This window comes from Osmerus eperlanus, chromosome 12 (assembly GCF_963692335.1).
Source record: "Osmerus eperlanus chromosome 12, fOsmEpe2.1, whole genome shotgun sequence".
Classification (NCBI taxonomy): Eukaryota; Metazoa; Chordata; class Actinopteri; order Osmeriformes; family Osmeridae; genus Osmerus; species Osmerus eperlanus.
Genome location: NC_085029.1, coordinates 16,255,418 through 16,266,773, shown reverse-complemented (window position 1 = coordinate 16,266,773; position 11,356 = coordinate 16,255,418). Strand labels below are relative to the sequence as shown.

Genomic DNA, 11,356 nt, shown 5'->3' with positions numbered 1-11,356 from the left:
CTCCCCCATTTCTCAAAGGCTCACACTGGCATCATCCATAGCTGTCACATTTGTCAGATGGTAGATGGCAGTGGCTCCTCCATCAAATTTTATATATATGTTGTTGATGTGTGTGTGTGTGTGTGTGTGTATATACACACATCGTAGATCCACTGCTGCAGTGTGAGAGTCTAAGAAATAAGGCGGCACAGTCTCTGGATCAAGCTCAAGGCCAGGTCATTTGGCTTGAATAGTAATAAACTAATAAACCAATCCAGCAGACTCTGCATCTGGTTAATTAAGATACACGCGCTTCTCATTTCCCGCGATTCTTCCACATAGCTACACAGGCAGTGTGTGAGACAGAGGGGGAAAGACAAACATCTTCATGAATACTGAGACTTTGGCCCGCGTTATTCTGTGAGGATAACAAAGGTCGCCGGCACGCTTTGCTCCGTCATTAGATTAGACCCGGAGTGTGTTCTATCTTTAATTGGATGAGGAGAGGGGAGCTTTCCATCAACCCCCCCCCCTCCCCCCCAAGTCATTCCGAATTAACATCTGGAAAGGGGTTCGATATTGGAGTTCCTTAATTTGGGATTTTATAAAAACATAGCAGTTGTTCGCTGCTAGACTTTTTATCGACCCCAACACATTTTTTATTATCATACCACGGAATTAATTCCCTCATGCATGAGGCTAACATAATTCAATAAACGAAGTTCTCAAATTCGGTTTTTCACTGGATGGCTTTTGTTTTTGTGAAAAGGATAATGTTTTCGACCAAATGTAAATATTGAGAATTAATAACTTTTCCAAAGATTATTTTACGAATTGATACTTCAAAGAAAAAAGAGAAGATTTAGTATCAGTTATGGAATTTCAAACGTAGTCGAAAAGTCATTCATTTAGTCTATGAGATCATTTGTGGCAAGTCACTCCAAAGTATTTGTCACCTACCAAAAGACAGGGAAGGACATGGAATCTGGCAACTGTGTCGTGCAGCTGTGGCTAAATATCTAGCAGCCCAGTTGTAAAGATGTATCTAACTACATGAAAAAAAACTGTAATTTGCCTTCTGAGAGACAGACTACAGTTTTGCAGGCGTGTACTTGCAGAAACAATAATTTGGCTTTTTTATCCTGTATCATCAGTCTCGTTTCAGACCATATACCCTTATTGAAGGACAAACGTTCACTGATGCATAGGCCTACTAGCAATCAGCGGATTTTTTCCACATAATACAATTTTCACCTCAGCCGTTGAGTTGGTTCTTCTATGGCTTTTACTGTAAAGCACTAAGATTTATAAAGTCAAGCGAACTTCAGTCATTTGTGTTTTATCGTAATGACCAGGGATTTCTGCACAGAGATTACGTTCTGAGGATGAAAGCTATATACTGTAGTAACTAATCAGAAGAACAACAATCATAGCATTAAGCCTGCACCATTTGAAACATTTTCTTTTATAAGGAAAAACAATAAAAAATAAATATTTTCTTAATTATGAACATATACACATCCACTATCAAGAAACCCCCCCCCCAGAAAGGTTAACACTCCTTTTTATAGGTACATTCCTTTACAAAAGTATACAGTCCCTAAGATTGAGACACTGAGGTATAGACTGGTCTTTTTGCCAGACCCCAATGTCTGCTAGGACACAAAGGTCGGAGGTCAAAGGTCGAAGGGAGATGCTGACACGTCCTTGCCATCCCCGGTTAGCTGGGCCTGTTGGATTGAGAACAGCGTCCCCATGTATGTCTCTCTTTGTTTTTTTCCTGGCCTGACTTACACAAGTCGGCAGTGGTTCTTAAAAATGGCGGAACTGAAGCAGCTACTTACAAGTTGTGTCCAGAGTGTTGACAGAACTCAGCTCAGCATTATCCGTTGATGACAATGAGGTAAAAGATGTGCTAGCATGGTGCATTAGCAGGCTAGTGGCCAGCAGGTTAGTAGTTAATGGATCGTGGGCTAGTAGTGGCTAATGACTAGCAGCTAGCAGATAGCAGGTTAGAAGCTAATTGACAGCAGGTATGTGGCTAACAGGTTAGTGACTAGCAGGTTAGTAGCTAATGAATAGCAGGCTACTGGCTAATGACTAGCAGGCTACTGGCTAACGACTAGCAGGCTACTGGCTAATGACTAGCATCTCACTGGCTGGCACTGTTGCAGATTATGCTAGCCTGCTGAAGCACTTGGGTGGGACCGAATGGGAGAGTGAGGAATATCTATAGGTGGTGATGGTAAGGGGCAATAAAAAAAATACTATATATTTCCCCTTTCTTTTTTTGCCCCTACATCTCTGTCCTTTCCACTCACATATCTCCCAACTTCTTCTCTGCTTCTAATATATAATACATTTTCTTGTTACCCACAGTGCAGGTTAGATTTAGTGTTATGGTATATGAAGACTAGCAGAACTAGAACTCTTCAGGTAACTGAAAACCATAAACACTACGGGTCCCTCAGGGATGGCAAACTGACTCTGCAGAGTCAGCACAACTCTATCAGAGAGCATGATGGGGGAAGTCTCTGTCACGGGTTTGACCTCAAGGTTTATGAGGCTTGATGATGTTTACAACATTTAAATGTGGTGAGACTTTTTACACGGCAACTCAGGGAGGAGCCTTCACCTGGACTTGTTGCTACGGTAATCCTTTTTCTAATGACAGGTGTCTTTCTTGGAACTCTTTGATCATCCTTTTTTTTGAATGGTGGGAAAAAGGAAAAATTCTTGTTCTGTACAAGTTGAAATTCAATGTTTTACCGTGTTGTGAATGTTTTGTGTGCGGGAAGGCGGTGGCAGTTGAGAGTGGTTGAGTGATAAAGGGGGCATCGCGCTGTCAATGCTCAGTGGAAAGGGAATTACAAGGGGGCGGAGAAACGTGGATGGAGACAAGGGGGCGGAGCAACGTGGATGGAGACAAGGGGGCGGAGCAACGTGGATGGAGACAAGGGGGCGGAGCAATGTGGATGGAGACAAGGTGGCGGAGCAACGTGGATGGAGACAAGGGGGCGGAGCAACGTGGATGGAGACAAGGGGGCGAAGCAACGTGGATGGAGACAAGGGGGCGGAGCAACGTGGATGGAGACAAGGGGGCGGAGCAACGTGGATGGAGACAAGGGGGCGGAGCAACGTGGATGGAGACAAGGGGGCGGAGCAACGTGGATGGAGTGGGACGGCCTTCTTCAGGGAGGGGGCGGGATCTGCACCCCCAGCAGCTCGTAGGCGAAGATGTTCCAGAAGATGGCGAAGAGGAGGAAGGTGATGAAGGAGAAGACGATAACCCACCAGGAGCACTGCTTCTGCAGGCTCTCCTCGTAGCTGCGCAGGATGAGCAGGCCCATGCTGATGCCCACCACCGCCCCCGACAAGTGGGCCATGAAGCTGGGCTGGGGCCCCGAGGAAGGCAGGGGCGGAGAGAATCGCAGCCACACGGCCCGGCCCACCTCCGAGCTCACTGCGACGCAGAGAAGGAGAGAAGAGCAGGGAGGGGAACACGCTCAGCACGGCGTCGGAGGACGTGGAGGGATTAGAGGGGATGTGGGAGTGAAAGAGTACTAAGAGTCAAGTGGGGATTCCAGTCATAGCGGAGGACTAAAGCTAGGATTATTGCGAGGCCTCTACGTTGCGTAAGTAGAGGCCACGTTGGTGGCGTTGACTAGGTTTGCGTGGGAGAGAGCTGCTCAAAAGTGGTCTAGATGAGGCTAAGGCATGATAGAGTGAGGCACTGGCCAGATGGGAGGGCCATATTGCTCACTAATGAAAGTCATAGTGAGTTAGCCCCATGTGGTGTAAAAGGCCACAGAGTATGACTAACATCCTTAGAAAACAACACTGCATATTTGTAACCAGCCAGTCACTCACCCCCACACATTAAAATGCCTACACAAAGAACTAATCATCCCGCTCATTTTTAGACCACGTAAATCAATTAGACAACGTGCAAGTGCATTAACATCAACTGCAGATGAAACAAAGCGAAACGTTTCATTGGTGGGGGAATCTCTTCAAAGGAACATCATTCATTTGATCCTAGTAAAACACACAAACACCACATCTGTACTGTGAAGGTCTTTGAGAGCAGAGAAAAGAAGTGAACTTACTGCACACCAACGCCAGAATCATTCGCAGGAGCTTGTATGGACACCGCATCCCTGCCCAGTTCTAGAACACACGGGGAGAGACATGAGGTTCTAGAACACACGGGGAGAGACATGAGGTTCTAGAACACACGGGGAGAGACATGAGGTTCTAGAACACACGGGGAGAGACATGAGGTTCTAGAACACACGGGGAGAGACATGAGGTTCTAGAACACACGGGGAGAGACATGAGGTTCTAGAACACACGGGGAGAGACATGAGGTTCTAGAACACACGGGGAGAGACATGAGGTTCTAGAACACACGGGGAGAGACATGAGGTCCAAATACCAGCATATTCACAGCTCACACCTTACAGGACCTGTGGATGAGGGTCCTCGGCTATTGGGACATTTGTTTGAGCACAGAGCAATCCTAAATACCCATACAGGCAGAGTCACAGGCACCTATATGAGACAGAGAGCCTGGTTCCACCTCAGTGGCATTCTATTAATCTGGGCTAAGATGTCTTAACAGAGGGTGAGAACCAGTCAATAAAATCGCATGTGATTCTCCCGAGATAAAAACTAATATGGCCCTGGCTTTGAAATAACACGTTCATTTGCAGTGATGAATAATTGCATCAATCAGGTTGCTCTTCCTTAGTCATCTGCACTGCGGGGATGGGAGCATTATTGTTTTTCTCCCCACGGTGGAAGGCAAGCTGAGTGCCAGGTATGGAAGATGCAGAAAGAAAGTCAATAAAGAAGGACTTTTATTGTATGAACCATTCACCAGCCATATGTTTTTTATGGCAGGGGATATCAACGAATCAGAGTGAGAGGCTGTATAAACCTAAACACTCTAGTGAGTTTGTGTGTTTTGAATGTGAGCTTTACTTTCACACCCCTAGCTTTTGACAGAATCCCATACCTTTACATTTAGTCATTTAGCAGACGCTCTTATCCAGAGCGACTTACAGTAAGTACAGGGACATCCCCCCCGATGCAAGTAGGGTGAAGTGCCTGGCCCAGGGACACGTCATTTCGCACGGCCAGGAATCAAACCGGCAACCTTCTGATTGGCAGCCTGATTCCCTAACCGCTCAGCCATCTGACCCTTAGGGTCAGGAGATGTGTGCACACTTGTTCATGCTTCTTACGGATCGTGTGCTAGCCGCTGCAGAGAGCAGGATATGACACGGCTCACCAGATGGTACAAAGCCACACCCCCTATATTTATCGGCAATGAAAGCTTTGTTTTTTCTTTCTTTCTGGACACACTTTCATCGCTGGCTTTTAAGAGCCTTGGAATGTGAAATCTGAACTTGAGTGTGCTTTGGTATCTAAGGAGAGGAATATGATGAACGCACAGCACTAAGGCATACACCAGGGGCGTAGCCAGAAAAATATTTTGGGCTAGACCTAGAAAGATATGGATAGGCATCTTTTCAGTTTTTTTTTTTACTAATTTACTTTGTGATGTGCACCCGGTGCATAATTTTTCGGAGATATTTTCGTTTTTGGGTAGGCCTTAGAACAAATTGGGTAGGCCTGTGCCTACCCAGGCCTACCCGTGGCTACGCCTCTGGCGTACACACACACTCACACACACACACTCACTTTCTCCCGCAAAAACACTCACATGAAGCCTGGCAGCGGCGCAGATAAAATGGGGAATTCATTTCAACCTGGTTGAGTAGATAACACTATGTTTCCCATGAAAAATTAGTCTGACTGTAAAATAAAGTATCTGCTCAGGTCCCTCAGAGAGGGACAGGGAGGCAGGCTACGCAGCCTATGGAACTGAAGAGATACTCCCCAGACAAAACCTGCAGATTAAAAACTGTTTGTCGATAAAGCTTCATGACAGTCAAAAGCGATGGTTTGCTGAGGGTGTTTTGTCCAGGAAGCCATTCTTCAAACTAAAAATCTAAACTCACCAGAGCAGAAGGAGAACATGCTTTTGAAAAACAACGACACAAAGAGCACGAAAAAAAGAACGTGTCTTTGGGTGTGTCACAAGCGTACGTCAACGTTGGGGATGCTTGCTTTTGGGCCAGTTGATCCATTCTGATTCATATGTTAACTGGCATCTCCTTTGGCCTTAGAGAAGGTCTATGCTAGTGACAATGATTCATCAGATCTCACACAGGACTGAATCTTCTTGACAGAATGTGTTGAGACATTTCATATTCAAACCTGCTAACCAAGGCACTCAAACACACTTGCACACACAGACACATTTTCTCACAAACATACACGCATGCATGCATTTTCGCACAACATGTACACATGCGTAGTGTGTGATCGCACATTTTGTATTTTGGATGTGCAGACATTTCACAGACCAATTTCTCAGGGAGTATTGAAGGACATTTTCTCAGCTTGTACTATCCCTGTGTGGATTGAAATGTTGCACTTCTTAACAAGACAGCAACATGAGACTAAAGAGGATGGCTGTGTATAACAGCTCCAAAGGGATGTAAAGAGAGAAGAATGACAATAGTCTGAACAATGTTTGAAACTGAAAAGGTGTGGTTCCATAGCCTCAGTCAGAATCTTAACTTGAGTTACCCACTCATCTGCTACTAAAGCTTTTTTTTGTCGACACATCATGTTGAGGTCATGGAGGTCTTGGAATTTTCCATGGCTCTCTTCCAAAGAGTGCTTGTTAGCCAGCTATGAAAATCCTTATCTCATCATATCAATATAGACCCATGGCGCTGTGTGGTCTTTCAACCAAACCACATCCCACTCACACCTGCTGAGGTTCACAAAGGGTTTCTCTGAACGTAGCGAGAGAGGAAATAAAACCAGAAGGACTGTAGGATGAAGCGTAGTAGCTCTGTCTCTGAGGGGACGGCTCTGACATTGTGTCCTTCCACTGATACTGTTATCAAGCGTCACAATGGAGGCGATGATGATGATGGGGACTTGTTACCATGACAACGTTGGCCAGATGCGCCGAGCACAGAGCGTAGACCCCCCCGGAGCCCCCCACCACTGGAGCACGCATGTCTGTGATGGACACCGTCAGGGAACCTGGAGAGAGGAAGAGGAGGGGAGGAGAGAGAGAGAGACAGGGGGGTTTTAGGACAATAGGCAGAAGAGGAGAGAGAGACATGGAGAGGGGGGGGGTGTAGAGGAATAAAAAGGAGAGAGTGAGCCAGAGAGGGTAGAGAGAAAGAGGGATGAATAGAAAGAAAGAGAGAAAGAAAGAGATATAGAAAACGAGGTGAAAAGAAACGAGTGCAATCCAGGTGCAGGGATTACATCAGAGGAGATTTGTGTGTGTGAGAGAGAGAAACAGAGAGAGAGAGAGAGAGGAGAGAGAGAGAGAGAGAGAGAGAGAGAGAGAGAGAGAGAGAGAGAGAGAGAGAGAGAGAGAGAGAGAGAGAGAAGGAGACAGGGAGAGAGAGGAGACAGGGTTAGACTGGGTTACTCATCACACTGCAGCTTAAGTCACCTTCCTCCAAGCATTTCCGAAAACTCCACAATGACAAGCCTCCAGTCTGTGGGAGTCTAGCGGCGCTGAATCAGCTGACCTTCACATGCTCCCTTTCATATCAAGCTCTCTCTCTCTTTCTCTGTTTCTATCTCTCTGTTTCTCTCTCTGTTTCTCTCTCTCTCTCAGTTTCACTCTCTCTGTTTCTCTCTCTCTGTTTCTCTCTCCCCCTGTTTCTCTCTCTATCTGTTTCTCTCTCTCTGTTTCTCTCTCTCTCTGTTTCTCTCTCCCCCTGTTTCTCTCTCTCTCTGTTTCTCTCTGTCTCTGTCTCTCAGATTTAGATTTAGTCATTTAGCAGACGCTCTTATCCAGAGCGACTTACAGTAAGTACAGGGACATTCTCCCCGAGGAAAGTAGGGTGAAGTTCCTTGCCCAAGGACACAACGTCATTTTGCACAGCCGGGAATCGAACTGGCAACCTTCAGATTACTAGCCCGCTTCCCTAACCGCTCAGCCACCTGACTCCCTACAGACCCACACACTCCACACTCCCTCTCACACACACACACACACACACACACACACACACACACACACACACAGAGAAACAAGTAAACACACATTGTTCAGCACGTTCCCCCACAGCACACACTGTTCAAACTAAGGTCTTCATCATCATAATCATCATCATCGTCGTCATAAAGCTTGACCTTCCACAGTCATGACTATTATCTCCACATCCCAGACTCCACAGACACCTTCACACAACACTACCTCCTTACGCCAGAGTGGGCGAGCAAGGATGGCCTATCTACCAAGACTGTCTCTCACTTGTACCAGAGTATTATGATTCATAAATGTAACCTCAAAACCATGAATGTTTCTCTCAGCTTCTGTTTGATGAAAGCGAACAGGAAGTCAGATTAATCAAGGAAGAAACTAATCATTTACATTTAGTCATTTAGCAGACGCTCTTATCCAGAGTGACTTACAGTAAGTACAGGGACATTCCCCCGAGGCAAGTAGGGTGAAGTGCCTTGCCCAAGGACACAGCGTCAGTTGGCAGGACCGGGAATCGAACTGGCAACCTTCGGATTACTAGCCTGATTCGCTCACCGCTCAGCCAACTGACTCCCCCAATCATGTAGGCAATTCCTGAGGCAAATGGTCACGGCAAACTATAAATGATAACTTGGAACTATGTAAGGGGATGTATGTGACAGGGATATATAAAATGAGATACTATAGTTTTCCCATAAGAACATCAAGGAGTGTATTCACGAGTAAGGTCTAATCTTGGATATGTATTGAATGGCTGCATGCCCATTTTAAGAGAGACTGCAGTCATAAAAAGATTGGTACATTGTGGCGACTCTGCTAATACAAATGTCAGCTCTAATGCAAATGATGGCCAGACAAGGAGTTTCCTGAAAAATATATCACTTAATGTGTACTGGTGTGGCATTACATGGTCATTACATTGAGAAGGTGAAGAGCCAATAAACCGCCTTCCCTTTCCTTGAAAATCGCTTGAGTTCTCACAGTTTAAGCTCCAATGTGGCTGCAAATAAGAAAGTGGACAGCTTGACCTCAATCAATTGTTTGTCAACATGTTTAACCAAACGTTTCACCCATAATGCTGTTAAGGGACCTGACAATACACTGTAGTCACCATAAAGACCAATACGTCTGGTGACATTTCCTACGAATTGAGCCAGAATTTCAAGGAGGAAATCTCTGTGGACATTGCTTGTGACAGAAGCCATGGCTGATTATGCAAATGAGCTGATAAAGGAGCAAGGAAGGATGATAAAACAAAACATAATCTTTTTAATCACAACAAGAGTTTTCTGAAGTTGCCATCTTAGATTTATAATGCATGTTTCATTCATATGGTGGCTGCGAGGGTGTGTTTGTGTGCGTGGCATGCAAATGTATGTGTGTGTGGGAATGCGTTTGCGTGTGGGTGCATGCATATGTGTGAGGTGTGTGTGTCTGTGTGTGTGTTGCAGTGTGGACCAGAGAGAATGAAAAGCTCCTTAAGGAGCACCCTGTCAGCCAATAGCTACAGTGATGATCATGGGATGACAGATGGTAATCGAAGTGTGTTGCCCGAGTCGTTTATCCCCCTCTCTCAGACACTTGCGGGTCTATTTTACATGGATTTATGAGGATCTGAAGGTTCATGAAGTGGATGCTGCAGCTGACTATTTGTAAAGATTCATGGTTTCCCGTTTTAGTGGTTCCAAGACGCAGCAATTACACACTGTGCCTTATGCGTGCTCTGATCTCTTCGAAGCACAGAGAAATTGAATAACATTTTTATATTAACAGCTCTCAGAGGTTTTCATAAAGGTCTACGTAAAATCTTCCAAAATGTAAGACAGTTGACGATTCATTTACTACTTTAGTGCAGAATTTAATGACTGGAAATGTCTTCAAAGACCATCTTCCAAGCAATTTTTCCCAGTTTATTAGAAAGGCTAACAAGCAAATCTTCAAACAAGCAAACAGCTGTTCTTCCGGGCTCTGAATTCGCTCTTCAACTCCGGTGGTTCACGCAGTTAAGATGACTGAACTGCCCTAGCAGCCTTCCTGATCTAGCAGCATCAGGGTGGGCTGTCACGACACCACCCCATAGTTAACACCGGGGCCATGACGTCTCCACACATGGCTGGCACTGATCAGCAATGCGATGTGATTGGACGTTCCAGCTGTGAGAAGGGGAGTGGGGGTGGGGTGGGCGGGGCAGACCCGGAGGTGACAGAGGAAGGAGGGAAGGATCCTAAGGGAGGACAGAAGTGTTCTAGTTGCTTCCCACCCCCCACCCCCCCCTCTCCTGCTAGCACAGCTTTGGCTAAGGGGCTCTAGATATGAATACTAACCAAGTCTGTCATCTGCTCTCTCCTGCTTGTGGGGGATTTGAGATTTAGGGATATCTCACTCAGCAGGAGCCCAGACGCGAGGTCCCAGATTATTCATTTCCTCACAGAGTTGGCAGTTTGCCTTTCATGCGCAGATATTTTATTGTTCGAAATTCTGGAGGCATCATCAACTTCCCTCTGCTATTCGAGTGTGTGTGTCTGTGGTCTAGTACACATGCATGGCATTGTTGAAAGTAAATTATTGTGATATGCAAAGCTTCACTTGTAAATAAAAAAACCCCAAGGCTTGCATAAATACCTTGAAACCATAATCACTGAATCAGTGTTCAAAATGGACCTCCTCCTGCAATCCTATCTAACCGAACATGGCACAAAGGAACGGTCAAGCTGCCAAGGAGCCGGCGGAAAAATGTTGCACGTTTCAGCTGCTGGTGAACCTGATTCCACAGCCAGGCCCTCGCAAAACCCTGAGGCGACGTTGATCTGAAACAGCGAGTTAACAGCCAACCTGGCCAGAACGCAGAACACAGCACACAGCAGAGAAAAGATCTCTCTAATCTTGGCACAATATGGCCAAGCATGCCTCTGCAAACACCTCGCGGATTCGTCTGTATGTGGAAACATCTCCTGCCCTGCCACGCATGCGAATGGCTGTTGCTTTTTGGAATGGTCCGGTTCAGTGGAAGAACAGAGATTCAAGCACTTCAGTATCTTGCCGGGCGACATTATTGGCATGGATGGAATAACAGACAGGGACATCGGCTAGAGTGGACTGAAGCAAAAACCTGTTCCTAAAGCTCGTGCAACATGGCCCTGACACAGGTACCAAGGAACTCTTAGCATGCACGACACAGAACATTAATGGGTACAGCAGGCTGTCCTGATGGAACGGTCAATAAGTGAATCAGGAAGGGGCACTTCAAGGACAATGAGTGGTGATTTATTCATGTGATTCACA

General features: G+C 45.9%; 1 protein-coding gene across 1 annotated transcript; it reads right to left on the bottom strand.

Annotated features, from left to right (window-relative positions):
• Positions 1-3,138: 3,138 nt before the first annotated feature.
• On the bottom strand, positions 3,139-11,124 carry rhbdl1 (rhomboid, veinlet-like 1 (Drosophila)). Its single transcript, XM_062475396.1, has 5 exons — positions 11,102-11,124; positions 10,836-10,906; positions 7,010-7,110; positions 4,089-4,149; positions 3,139-3,442 (listed from the first exon to the last, which is right to left on the bottom strand). The coding sequence occupies exons 1-5, from the start codon at positions 11,122-11,124 to the stop codon at positions 3,171-3,173; spliced, it is 528 nt and encodes a 175-aa protein (XP_062331380.1). The 3' UTR covers positions 3,139-3,170.
• Positions 11,125-11,356: the final 232 nt, after the last annotated feature.